The following is a 12,767-nucleotide window of genomic DNA, read 5'->3' as shown; positions in this document are numbered from 1 at the left end:
TATGTCATTGGTTTCACTTTAATGACTTACAATATTAATGTATTTAATATTGTCGGATATTTGAAACAGTAATCTTGCTAAATCATTAATACTGTATAACACAATATAAGAGATTTTATATTTTAGTATCGATTATATATAAGTAATCGATTATATATACATATGTGTATGTGTGTTTCGCAAATTTATTGAAGACATATATGTGTGTGTGTGTGTGTGTGTGTGTGTGTGTGTGTCTTATAAAATGTAGAGGAAAATCGTCAATACAGGCTTATCCCTCCTAAAGCAGCATCCTCATATCTCTTTAAATAAACATTGCAGTCAATTTATATTGATAAAAACATCTGCTCAGATATGATTAAAAAAACAAAAACCCACAATTCATATATTCATGGCTTTTTTATAAATAAAAACTACTAAATAAATTCTTGAAGAATGAAAATGGAATTTACACGATTGTCTCTTGCAAATTGTATATTTAAAACAATAGTGCATATTACTATTGGTAATATTACAGTATTTCATGTTTGTAGCTTCTTAAAATTGTTCTGTTTATAGTTTTCTCTTTCATATTTTTCTCGTAATGCAATTTGAAACATCGCTATATAGCATAAAACGGACTATCTCCTTCTCCAAAAGAACAGACAATAACTATGAAATCTTAACTACAATGTTGAGAATATTTCATGTGAATTTTTTCACATTTTCTTTAATACTATAAGATATGAAAAATAACGTTGGAAATGACAGATCCGCATATACACATAACGTCCCATAAAAATGTATAAAGCGAAAAGTTTAATTCTAGTCTTTTCATTTTTATTTTAACTTTGTTTAATTTAACAATATGAGAACATATTTTATTATTTTATGTATTTTATAATTACCTTCTCCACTACGGAGCCGTGTCAGAATTCTATCATTATTACCTAAGGTGCCAGTTTTGGTGCCCAATTTCTCAGAGGCCCTTTTTGGATTATGTTGTAAAAACATATGTATATTATTATAGAATACAAAATAGTAGTATAAAAATTGCTATACCATTTGATAGAAGGCACTTTTTAGTTTGCGTTTATGTTTTTAAAATTTTATTTTTAGCTTTTGTTTAAGAAATATTATCCAAAAATAAAATGGGGTTAATAAACTTAATTTTTGATCAAATACGTAGAGGAAAAAGAATGCAACTATATATTTTTTTTAGCTATGTATTCAATAAAAAATTAAGCTTATACTTCGTTCAAAGAAATTATACAAAAGAATCGAGTAAGATAAATCTTTGAGAAGCAATAGAGTCAGTTATCCTTTGATAAAACACTGTATGGCTTATGATTTTAGTCAAGCAAACAATAATTTGGGAAGATTAGCATACCTGTTGCTATCTAAAGAGAGATATTCGTGCAATCCACGTACTTGAAGATAATAAAATAGATTAAATAGTAGGTAGGATGTATAAAATAGATTCTCTGGAAACATTAGCTTCTCTTAATCAATTATTGATTTTTGTTCGTTCATTATACCTGAAAGTCATACTAGAGGCTATTTGTTGCGACCTCAGATCGATAACGGAAACAATGGAAATGGAGCATTTGCTTCTATGAGTTCATTACACCTACCTATTAGTCTCTGTAATTATTCCCGTGACGACTAATTTTAATTAATTTTCATTTATGTGACTTATTTTAAAATAAACTTACTAATAAAAAGCACAAAAATATATCTACGCAAATAAATAAAAAATAATTTATATGAAGATATTTCTGATATATATTAAATAATTAGATTATAATTATTGAACAATTCTATAAAGAAGTACATAATTTAAAGAACGATATCGCATTTCAGTATAAATGAAATAATCAATACATAAAGAAATTTTATACTGCAATTTTATATCGTAAATTAAACTATCTTGTTTCATATTAAAATAATATATTATTTAAATTAAATCAAGTTTATGGACTGTGTAATTTTAAATTAATTTTCATTCAATGTTCCAGAAGTTAGATTATTCGTTTGCAAGAAAAAATTTGCAATTAAAGAAGGCTCGTGTCAACATAAGAATGGTTCAAAAGATCAGTATCAGTTTAAACAGCCCGCAAGCTGTTTCTGAAATAAGCTACCCTACTTCGAATAGGACGTGCAGAGGACACGCGTGTGATCGATAGGCATGTACTATCTTTTCCCAAGTACGTAGATCAATGGAAGCGAGTTCTCGTTCTGGCATACCTCATAACTAGTAATCAAATCGATTTTCTCTTATAATTCTTTCAGAACATGTATTGCAAATTGCAAAATTATCAGTAATTTCACTGATAGATAATTACAAAATTTAGAAAATTCTGCTATTATTTCTATTTGTAAGTTGTATGTTCTATTGATTTTTAGACGAGCAGTTGGGGATAAAACAGAACGCGTCAAGCTCAACTACAGCTTGATCACCATTTGTTGTTAACGTCGATGTTATTCAAAAGTTTATCCAAACTTTTTGAGATTTAATTAAAACACCTATACGCTCCTATTGCACTCAATTGCTAGATTTTATTTGCACAGTAATAAAAAAATACACCTTACCTTCGACGAATCATCCGAGACATTATCGAGGTATAAAGAACGACACTTACCTTCAGCTGTTCTTGACGACGATACGCGTCCAACATCAATTGTTTCCGCTCGTCTTCCGACATTAACGGTTCCCTCGCCGGTTTTCCAGAGCCTCTTTTCTGTAGCTTCACGATTATCTTGGTCTTCTCGTTATTTCCCACGAAGTCCTTCATCTTTTTCCCAGGTAATAATTCCTTTCCGGAGAACCATAGTTGAGCCAGTTGCATATCGATTACCTGGAACAAGTATGTATCTTTCTAAATGCCAATGAAGATGTCGCCAATCTTCAGTGTGCTTAATTTTCTTGCAGGCAACACAAAAGTTTAAATGTTTGTTTATACTGAGATTTCTTTTAAACGTCTGTAAAATATTTTTTAAACAAAAAATTAAATTTTCTTGTACATTTGAATATTTTTGTAACATCTAAAGAACCTAAACAATACAAATTCAAGACACTTTAATAAGTGTTAAAAATCAATTTTAAATATTTAACCTGAAACGTTTACAATTTGATAGTATTTTTTTTAACTATTTAGTAAATGTTAAAATGTTTTATAAAAATGTTTTACAAGTGTTTTATAAGTTTACGTTTTAATATCTTATCATGTCTAATATCTTTCAACACTTTTTCTATTAATTTAAAATATTGTCCTTACATAAGACATTTCAACTGTTTGATGAATGATAAATAGATTTTAAAAATGTTAAACTATTCTTACGTTATAAGAACGTAAATTAATTGAATTAAATGTTTCTTAATGTTCATTGAACATAAATGGTTTGCTCAAAAATTTGAGTGTCTTTAAAACGATATCTTTTCAAGCGTTTGTGCTGTCTTATATTGTTATATCAATTATTAATTTTCAAAATACAATACGTACCTCGAGAGATGCTTGAGTACCGGTGAGGTCTTCGGTATTCTCAAACTCTTGACGTATCACGTCGTGTGGCGGCAGTCCCATCGGATAAACGATCGTCACGGCGCCTCTTAACAAATCCAAAGCTTCTTGGACCGTCTTTTGGGTAACCAATTTCTCTTGTTGCACTAATTTCTACAGTTATAATTGAAGAATTTGTTAATAGGGAGTTTAAAGAAAATAAAATGTAACGCATTAAATTGCATTTACTTTCGATGTCATGGTACGTGCGTCCTCGATAGTTTTCTTCAGTACCTCTTGCATCTTTTCATTTGGTTGTCGACCGTTTCTACGACCTGTATGTATCTAAACTCAGTCTTAATTTATCATGTGAGATGTATATCAATATCAAATAAAATCTCCAATTTATTTTCGCATTTTTAGCAAAACTTTATATTGCTTTGTGAACATTTTTAAAACTAAAGAAATAGCAAAAACTTTTTATGCATCTTTGTGTAATGATAAGATTTTTCTAAGATATAAAGATTATGTTAAAATAGTTTTAAAACAGTTAGTTTAAAGTTTTATCAAAATTTAGAAGTAAAAAAGCAGATAAATAGAAAATAATATAATAGAAATTAAGAGTATCGAGGATAATAAAAAGAAAATGCATGTAAGGGATAATCTTAATAATATAGTTGGCACTTATGTCATTGAGATACAAATAAAATAAATAATATTACCCAGGGAGAAATGATTAGTCGGATCAACATCAAATCGATATCATTTTAACGATTGAAATGAAATCAAATTTGACGTCTGCATCGATATTAAAATGTTCAAATTTTGATGCTATTTGGATATTGTTAATATCGACATCGAATTGATATCGATTCGACATCAATTCCATTATTTCTCGAGAGTCGTTTAACATGGACTGAAAGGACGGAAAAGTCACACCAGAAACATTTGATTAAAAATACATGTATTTTTAAAAGTATTATTTATAAATACGTGTGCTATGTGTACTGCCGACGTCTGATCGATGTCGATCTGATTAATATTTTTCGACATGGAAAAGTTATCGACGCCATCGACGTCGAATCAATATCGATCCGACTTATCATTATTCCTGGGTATAAACTGTAAATTGATATAATAATAGAACACAAGTACATTATATTTTGCTTTATTTACTAGCTTCGCAGGCTTATTTATTTTTTAAATGCTTTCAAAAGAGCCATGCCTCATTATCGATTATACTAAAAGGTGTTCGCTTTTTTTGTAACGAAACCTATTATTATCCCGTGCCGATGAACAATGTTACGTACCCATCTTGTCTCTGTTGAAAGTCCAACCGCTCGAGGGCACGCACTTGTCGGCCCATTCGTCCTTGAGCTTGAGCTCCTCGACCTGCTCGTCCGTAAGGCCCATTATGTCAGGTGGTAACATCACGCCGTGCTTAGCCAGCTCCTCGATCTCTATTTTTCACGAATGAGATATCCGTGAGAGAGCGAACGAGAGGGAGAGTGAGAGCGACCGGTCAAGTATAAGTCCGTATAATTATCCTGCGTGACTAATATCACACGATACTCAGGATAGATGGGTTCATAAACTCGGGCCTCGACTTCTTACTATATGCTGTTATTACTAGCCGCGGGTGTGCCTCGAAGAGATAATCACTAATGGATTTTTCGCGTTAATATTCCGACTGCGAGGCCAGGGCCTGATGAGTTGTTCACCTCGTGCCACAAAAGCTCATAAGAAGCAAACGGTACTATCTTTGTTGCTGATTATTCATAACTTAGGGATTCTGTTCAATATTCTCTGTAGCTTCGCTCTGAACGACTACTAAATGTTTCTTTTATGCCATAAGAAAGGATAACGATATCAATTAAGATATTGTATATTAAAAGAATTTGACGTTTACTCCGCACATTCAATCTCATATAAAAAAAATGAAAAAAAATCATTTTTCTTGTATTTGTAAACTATTAAAATAGTTATTGTAAAATATATTTATTCAAAATAAATCAGAATTCTCCAAACATAGAGAAAAGACGGCGGTCACATGGGTAGAATATCATGATATTTCATATAATTCGTGTTAAATTCAAAGAGCGCCCGTTAAAATTACTTATTGTCTATTTAGACATTGTACGATGGTTTATATTGATCTTTAGTGTTCATCATTAATGTTTTTATAAAAGCTAAATTTTAGTTTTGCAGGTAGCAAAAATGTTTACAGATGTATATTCGCTATGTAATTTTGAAAAGTATGTTACATATTCATTTTTTTACTTCAACCCAACTTGAAGGCTTTGAATGTAAATTTCAAATAATATTATTGAATTTATTGTGTGTCGTAATGTGTGTACAAATTCGGCAAATAAAGTCATGTTACATGTAGGCTTATAATGTTTATTAGAAGCAAAGAAATTATTTTAAAAAGTTTTAAATTTTGTTTAAAAATTTTTAAGCCAAAAAAATTGAAAAATATTTTTTTAATACAATACATATTTTTTATGAAATGTTCGCAAAACTTTGTTTTGTGGCACTTATTTGTGTGTAAAATCTACGAAAGATCATTGATTTATATTTTTCTATAAATAAAAATGCCTTTCATGACATTGATTATTGTTTCACGATTCTCCTGCTATTCCACAAACCTTTTTCTCCTCTTTAGTAAATTATAAATCACGTTCGTTCTATATATCCTATGAACTTCTATAATATTTATACTTTTGTTAACCTACTTTTGTTAAGAATACATAACCGAATTTACCATAACAAATTCTTGAAATCTTCAAACGACCGTTGTAAATCACTACGATGTCACGTACGACATCGTCCACATTCGCCTCTACATTGGTATCATACAAAAATTGGCTCTCGTCACCTTTCTTCACATGCAATCTCACCATATTTACCGATAGTTAAAACTTTTAACCAAAATTGAAATTTCTGCGCTAAAGATTAATATAATAGGTCGCGATTCAATATCTTCGTTAACACGAGGCTTTTGATTGAGACGATGAATATATTATAGTCATTAATTTGATTTGAGTGTCGAAATAAATTCTGCTAAGTGCGAATTGTCACGAATTGTCGCGAGAAACCATGAAGAACTAAACATCCGATCAAACATATATTCATCCAAAAGCAGGCCTGAACATCAGGAAGCATCGCCCATGGTAACACAGGTTATCGATTAAACAATGCGAATATAACTGGCTATCAATGTGAGTAAAATTGGAATGAAAAGTTTGCGTGTTTGATAAACGGCTGACAAGAAAAATCCAACGAGACACTTTACTACTACCGCTGCCGCCATGAATCTTGAAGCGCCAAACTATTTCACGGCCTCGCTTTACATGGACAATCTGCACACCATCACCGAGGTGACGCTGTTCGAAAAGTTTTCAACGGCTGGGTCTGTGCTGTTGATACGCGTGTGCCGCGACATGATCACCCGCCGCTCGCTGGGCCACGCATATGTCAACTTTCGGCAACCGGCTGACGCGCCTTTTTGATACTATGAACTTCGAAATTATAAAAGGGCGGCCTATTCGGATGATGTTCCGGAACGATCCCTTCCTACGCAAGTCGGATGCCGGAAGTGTATTTATCAAGAACTTAGATAAAAACATAAATAATAAAGCGATGTATCATATGTTTTCTGCATTCGGTGATATACTCGATTGCAAGATTACGCGAGACAAGATAAGGCATCAAAGGGTTTTGTTTATTTCGAAACAGAAGAAGCGGCTAATAAATCTATCAAAATCAACAAAATGTTGATACGTGTTGGCAAGTGTATCCCACGTATGGAACGCCAGCAGGAGTTGGATGAGAAGGCTAAACCAGAGAGGAACCTGAGAGCGGCCACGGCGGCCTTTTTCCTATAACGCTTCGAAACTCCCGTACACTAGTGACGCACATCTATTCTGGTCAGAATGGGAACTACGTGTCACATCCATTTTGCAACCCGTCGTTAAAAACAGTGTGGATGTTAGCACGGACAACAACCCACATCCATCTCTCGAGAAATGGATGTAGGTTGTTGTCCGTGCTAACATCCATTTTGCTGCAAATAAAATCTGACGCGTATCGCGTGTGTTGCATCCAGAACAGGGGTCGAGAATGTGCACAAATGATTAATTACGTCTACTTTCGCGTAATTTTTTATTTATTATAGTCTGAATTATTTACATTAACATTGATATTAATACATATCAATACGTTTATGCCCATATTTTGCACAATCATATTTTTACTTAAAAAAGATGTTTAATAGTAACAGAGAGAATTTGGTTCTTTAATAAAGAAACATTTATTTTACGCAGTACTTAAAAAATAATTGTAATTAACATCGCATCATATGATGAAGAAGAAATAAATGTCTTTCCACGAATAAATATACCATCTTTTTATTTTTACATAATTCTTTATTATTTAAATGTCTTCAAATTATGCTTTTGAAAAAATTAGCTTTTTTAATTTTTTTAAATCTTGACGCAACTCTCTCTCTCTCACTCTTTCTCTCTTTCTCTTTTAACGTGATTGTCCTTTAATTGTTTAGGCCTTCAGTTAGAGAGAGAAAGCATCGCGGTGATAGACATGGAGCAAGCGGCGATGTTATCTCTATGGATACCCTCCTCTTCACTCCCCTCTCGACCCTTCACGTTTTCCGTGCTACGTTTAGGCCGTAAAATTCAGAAAGAGGATTTCGGACGATTTCAGCGCAGGGACGTAGAGAGACTAGAAAGCGCCCACTCTTTTTTTATTATGTTACAATGGCATATACATGCATACGCATGATTTACAAATGATAATACGCGCGATTAATATGGCACAATAAATAATAATAATAATAATAATAATAATAATAATAATAATAATAATGTAATAAAAATCAATGAAATATATGGATACTTGAGTATTATTTTTATTCTCTAATTTACAAACGTGAAGATTATTGATCTGATTTTAATACAACCTTTCAACAGTTTTTTACGAAATATCACGTAAAGATTAATCAAAACTTTACAAAAAAAATTAATAAAGAATTATATAATAATATACGATATAAGGTATTAAAGTGTTAATCAGTAAAGTAACGGATTTTAATCAAATTCTTCTCGATATTAATCGATGGCAATTGTGGAAATGATGGAAATGGGATGGCAATGGGATGGAAATATTGGAATGAATGCAATGATGTTAATGGAATGGCAATAATGGAAATGATGACAATGACAATATATATAGCCTGACGGCAATGATGGCAATGGTGGAAATGATGGCAATTATGACAATGTTCTCGATGTTAATGATGGCAATGGAATGGCAATATGGAAATTGAATCACATAATGGAATGAATGCAATGATGGAAATGTTATCAAAAAGATGGCAATGGCGAGTAAACAAGATTGCAATTTATTAATTTTTTGAATCAAATCTTTACGATACATGACAAATAATGTAGTTTGATCGAAGATTGTTGATGATATCGACAACAATGATTGTATTTCTCTGGACGATGATGATGCAGTAGGAGTAGTTCTTTGAATACTGAAAAAATATATTAACGACACTTGGCGGCAGGGCTAAATAGATGGATAAAGTTATATTAACTCTTATGCTGACACGTCAATTATTAAATTTATCAAATTAAATCCGGTAAATTTAACCATTAAAACGATAAATTTAATAATTATAATTTATATGTATTATGAATATATCTAAAGCGATTAAATTTGTTAAGGAGTCGATTTATGTACAATTAGAATTGCTTGGAAAATTGGAGTATAACTTTATTACGACACAACAGATACTAAGTTGCAAGAAGGAGCATTGTAAAACTTTACTTTTTTCAATTTTCAACATTTTTCTTCAAGAATTTATTATCTTTTTTAGGTGCCTTTAACTTCTCGACAGTCAGATTCTAGACTTCTTGCCGCAAAGATCTTAGCTAAAGACCTAGAGACAAAATGTTTGTAGCACTCATGTGTGTCTTCTTTCAAAACCTCAATCATATGTATTTACTTAATTCTAAGAGGGACGAATTGTCGCATCGCCCAATCACTTTAGGGATCTATCAATTCTCATTTTAAGGAGATTTACAATTCTGATTTCTTATATCTTTCGTTTGCTTAGGATTCACTTTCTATATTTATTAACGTTAGTCACTTTTCCGGTTCGTCATTCGAGACGTCATTCAGGCAGACAAAGCCAGGTCCATAAATTTTAATTTATAGTTTTGATAATTCCTGTTAGACGTCTCGACTCAATTTTATCTCTCGTCGTCGACGGACTTGAATAAAACTGAAGTATTTTTTTTTCAAATCTTGACTTGTCTGTCCTTACGGATCATTTTGTATCGGGGTTACTTCGAACGATCGCTCGAGTAATTCCAACACCTACGCATAGCTTACGTCATCTGTTAAAATTTTTAACTTATTGACAACTTTGTCCGTTAATGTCAATTTTAAATAATGCAGTTTATCTATGCAATACTCAAATTTCCTTGTACAATTTGAGTGAACGTGTGAAGACACGTTTTAATCTCTTTTCGGAAGTCGTGTCGATACCTCGTGTCTATTTGTAGTTATTATTTTTGTGATGGAATGTGATCTCGATGATCTACAATACAAATTGAATTATTATATAATATATTATTATTTGTATACACGGTTGCCGCACCGTGTATTCTAAATTAAATTATAAGTTGATCTCAATTATATCCCAATAAAGATTGTATTATTTTTCAATAACTATATTATTTAAATTTAATTAAAAAAGTAAACTTACTAAAGTATAAATAAACTTACCGTTCATTTAAACGTGTAGCCGCCCTGACTCGGTTGCGATGCGCTGTTCAAAGGTGTTCATATAGTTCTTCTGGCCTATGTGTTTTGTTGGACATTAGTAACGTACAAATCCATTCCATTTGTATTTTTTGTGTACAACGTATTGTTCGTGTATCCAGGAGATTATTAATTTTTTCGTTTTAGGGATCTATCAATTTTCATTTTAAGGAAATTTACAATTCTGATTTTTTATATCTTTTGTTTGCTTAGGATTTGTTTTCTATATTTATTAAGGTTAGTCACTCTTCCGGTTCGTGTCAAAACGTCATTTAGGCAGACAAAGCCAGGTCTATAAATTTTAATTTATAGTTTTGCTAATTTCTGTTAGACTCAATTTTATCTCCCGTCGTCGACGGACTGAAATAAAACTCAAGTATTTTTTTTTAAATCCTGACTTTGTCTTACGGATCATTTTGTATCGGGATTACTTTTAACGATTGCTCGAGTAATTCGAACACTTACGCATAGCTTACGTCATCCGTTAAAATCTTTATCTTATTGGCAACTTCATCAGTTAATGTCAATTTCAAATAATGCAATTTATCTATGTCCGACAATTCTGCCTGCGATCAGATTATATTACGAAATGTATTCTTGAACGATAGCCAGTTCTTGTATTTGCCATCGAATATCGAAAGCAATGCTTTGGGTAATTTGAGCAAATATTGCTCTTGATTTTGTCAACGCACAATTTCTTTTTTTTTGTTTCTATCTTAACAATCTTATCGCTCCGGTTGTAACATTCGAGAGTTATATTTCTCAGAAACAATTTCTATGCTTTGTCGCATTTTTTCTCATAATAAAATGAGGAATATTCGTTATTTGCGAAAAAGGAAATCGTGGATCCTCTGATCGTCCCTAATTCATAATAGTTCGTTAAACAGCTATTATTATAAATATATTTACTTATTCGTGGACGAACTCGGCAAAAAACTCTCATATTTCCTTTTAAATCTTGTATTATGTTATGGAGTATTTTATTTTTATTGTATAATTTTACATTTAATTCTTCTGATTTTTTAAATTTTAATTTTAATACCTCTAGTTCTTTATTTTGTTTTGTTTGCGTTTCCAATTCTCGAGTGAGTTGCTGATGTTTTTGCGTTAATGTGTTTGCAGGTGGCTCTTTACTCTGTTTTTGAGCCAAACGAGATTCCATCTGTTAAATAAGTAGAAGTAAATTTATAAATTACATATATTAATAAAGACTTTATATATGTTCTTGTGGTAATTTACCGTGGCTGAGCCCTTATTTTTGCACTCAAAAGTGCATTTGCACCTTTAAGTGCAAAATTCTTGCTTCGTATAACACGAACACCTGTGCTAACGCTGCACCTGCAGTAATCCCTCAAGGGGGACTTTTTATTTAAATTTTGCTCTATGTTGAGCCTTCTGAAACATAAAAACGTATAACAGTAAATAACAAATAAATATTTAATATACCATTTCTACTTACCCTTTTGATTGAGCCATGGATGAACTCGGCAAAAAACTCATATTTTCTTTCAGATCTTGTATTATATTACGCAGTATCCCAGCCAGAAATGATTAGTCGAATTGACGTCGATTCGACGTCGATAACACTGGTCGATCGATGGTCGAAATGTGTAGTCGATTCGACTTAAAAATGGGCTTAAATTTCGACCAGTCATCGACAAGTCGATTTGATGTCGATTTGATGTCGAATTAATACTAATTTCTAGCGAGAAATGACCTATCAAATCGACATCGAAATAATATCATTTTGATGATTTTGATGTCGAATCGATGTTGAATTGACGTCGATTTTGTCATCATTTCTCACTGGGAATATCTAGAAATGAGATTATAACAGGTAATATTAACGTGAGTAATATCGAAATGCTATTTATTACTGTAATATATTACTTTAATATGTGAATAAAATGTTGAGTAAAAATATAAATGCATATGTGTATTTGCCAAACAAAATATAATTAGAAATGCTTATCTGTTTCTTTAAACTTTTTATCACGTCTTCCAAAACTTGCATCATCTTGTTTTTGATATAGAGCATTCTTTAACCATTGTCCTATGTATAATGATAAATCCGTAACAAATACATTAGGTCTCTTGTTATGAATTGCGCCTAGAAATAAAATGTTTTGTGTAAAATTACTAGACACAAATAAGAAATATTTGAAGGCAAAGTATTTTCCTACTATTATAAAAAATACAAATAAAATTTATAAAGTAATACGTATTCACCAATAATCACTTCCCACAATAGTAATTTGCAAAAAGGTCTCTTTTGATTGCCATCGCTTCGAAAATTATATTTACATGCAAGAGAATTACTAATAGCTGCAGCCATAACTGAATACAATACTTCACTATCATTCATTTTAAATTCTTCTTTGGCTTTTACTTTCATTTGTGAAAAATAATATACCTAATATAATAATGTAAATAAAAAAA

At 31.5% G+C, this 12,767-nt stretch overlaps 1 protein-coding gene across 1 annotated transcript; it reads right to left on the bottom strand.

Annotated features, from left to right (window-relative positions):
• Nucleotides 1-2,287: 2,287 nt before the first annotated feature.
• On the bottom strand, nucleotides 2,288-7,346 carry LOC120356775 (cilia- and flagella-associated protein 298). Its single transcript, XM_026137662.2, has 5 exons — nucleotides 6,244-7,346; nucleotides 4,790-4,939; nucleotides 3,729-3,814; nucleotides 3,483-3,653; nucleotides 2,288-2,837 (listed from the first exon to the last, which is right to left on the bottom strand). The coding sequence occupies exons 1-5, from the start codon at nucleotides 6,380-6,382 to the stop codon at nucleotides 2,568-2,570; spliced, it is 816 nt and encodes a 271-aa protein (XP_025993447.2). The 5' UTR covers nucleotides 6,383-7,346; the 3' UTR covers nucleotides 2,288-2,567.
• Nucleotides 7,347-12,767: the final 5,421 nt, after the last annotated feature.

This window comes from Solenopsis invicta, chromosome 10 (genome assembly GCF_016802725.1).
Source record: "Solenopsis invicta isolate M01_SB chromosome 10, UNIL_Sinv_3.0, whole genome shotgun sequence".
Lineage (NCBI taxonomy): Eukaryota > Metazoa > Arthropoda > Insecta > Hymenoptera > Formicidae > Solenopsis > Solenopsis invicta.
This window is presented reverse-complemented; position numbering and strand designations above follow the sequence as displayed.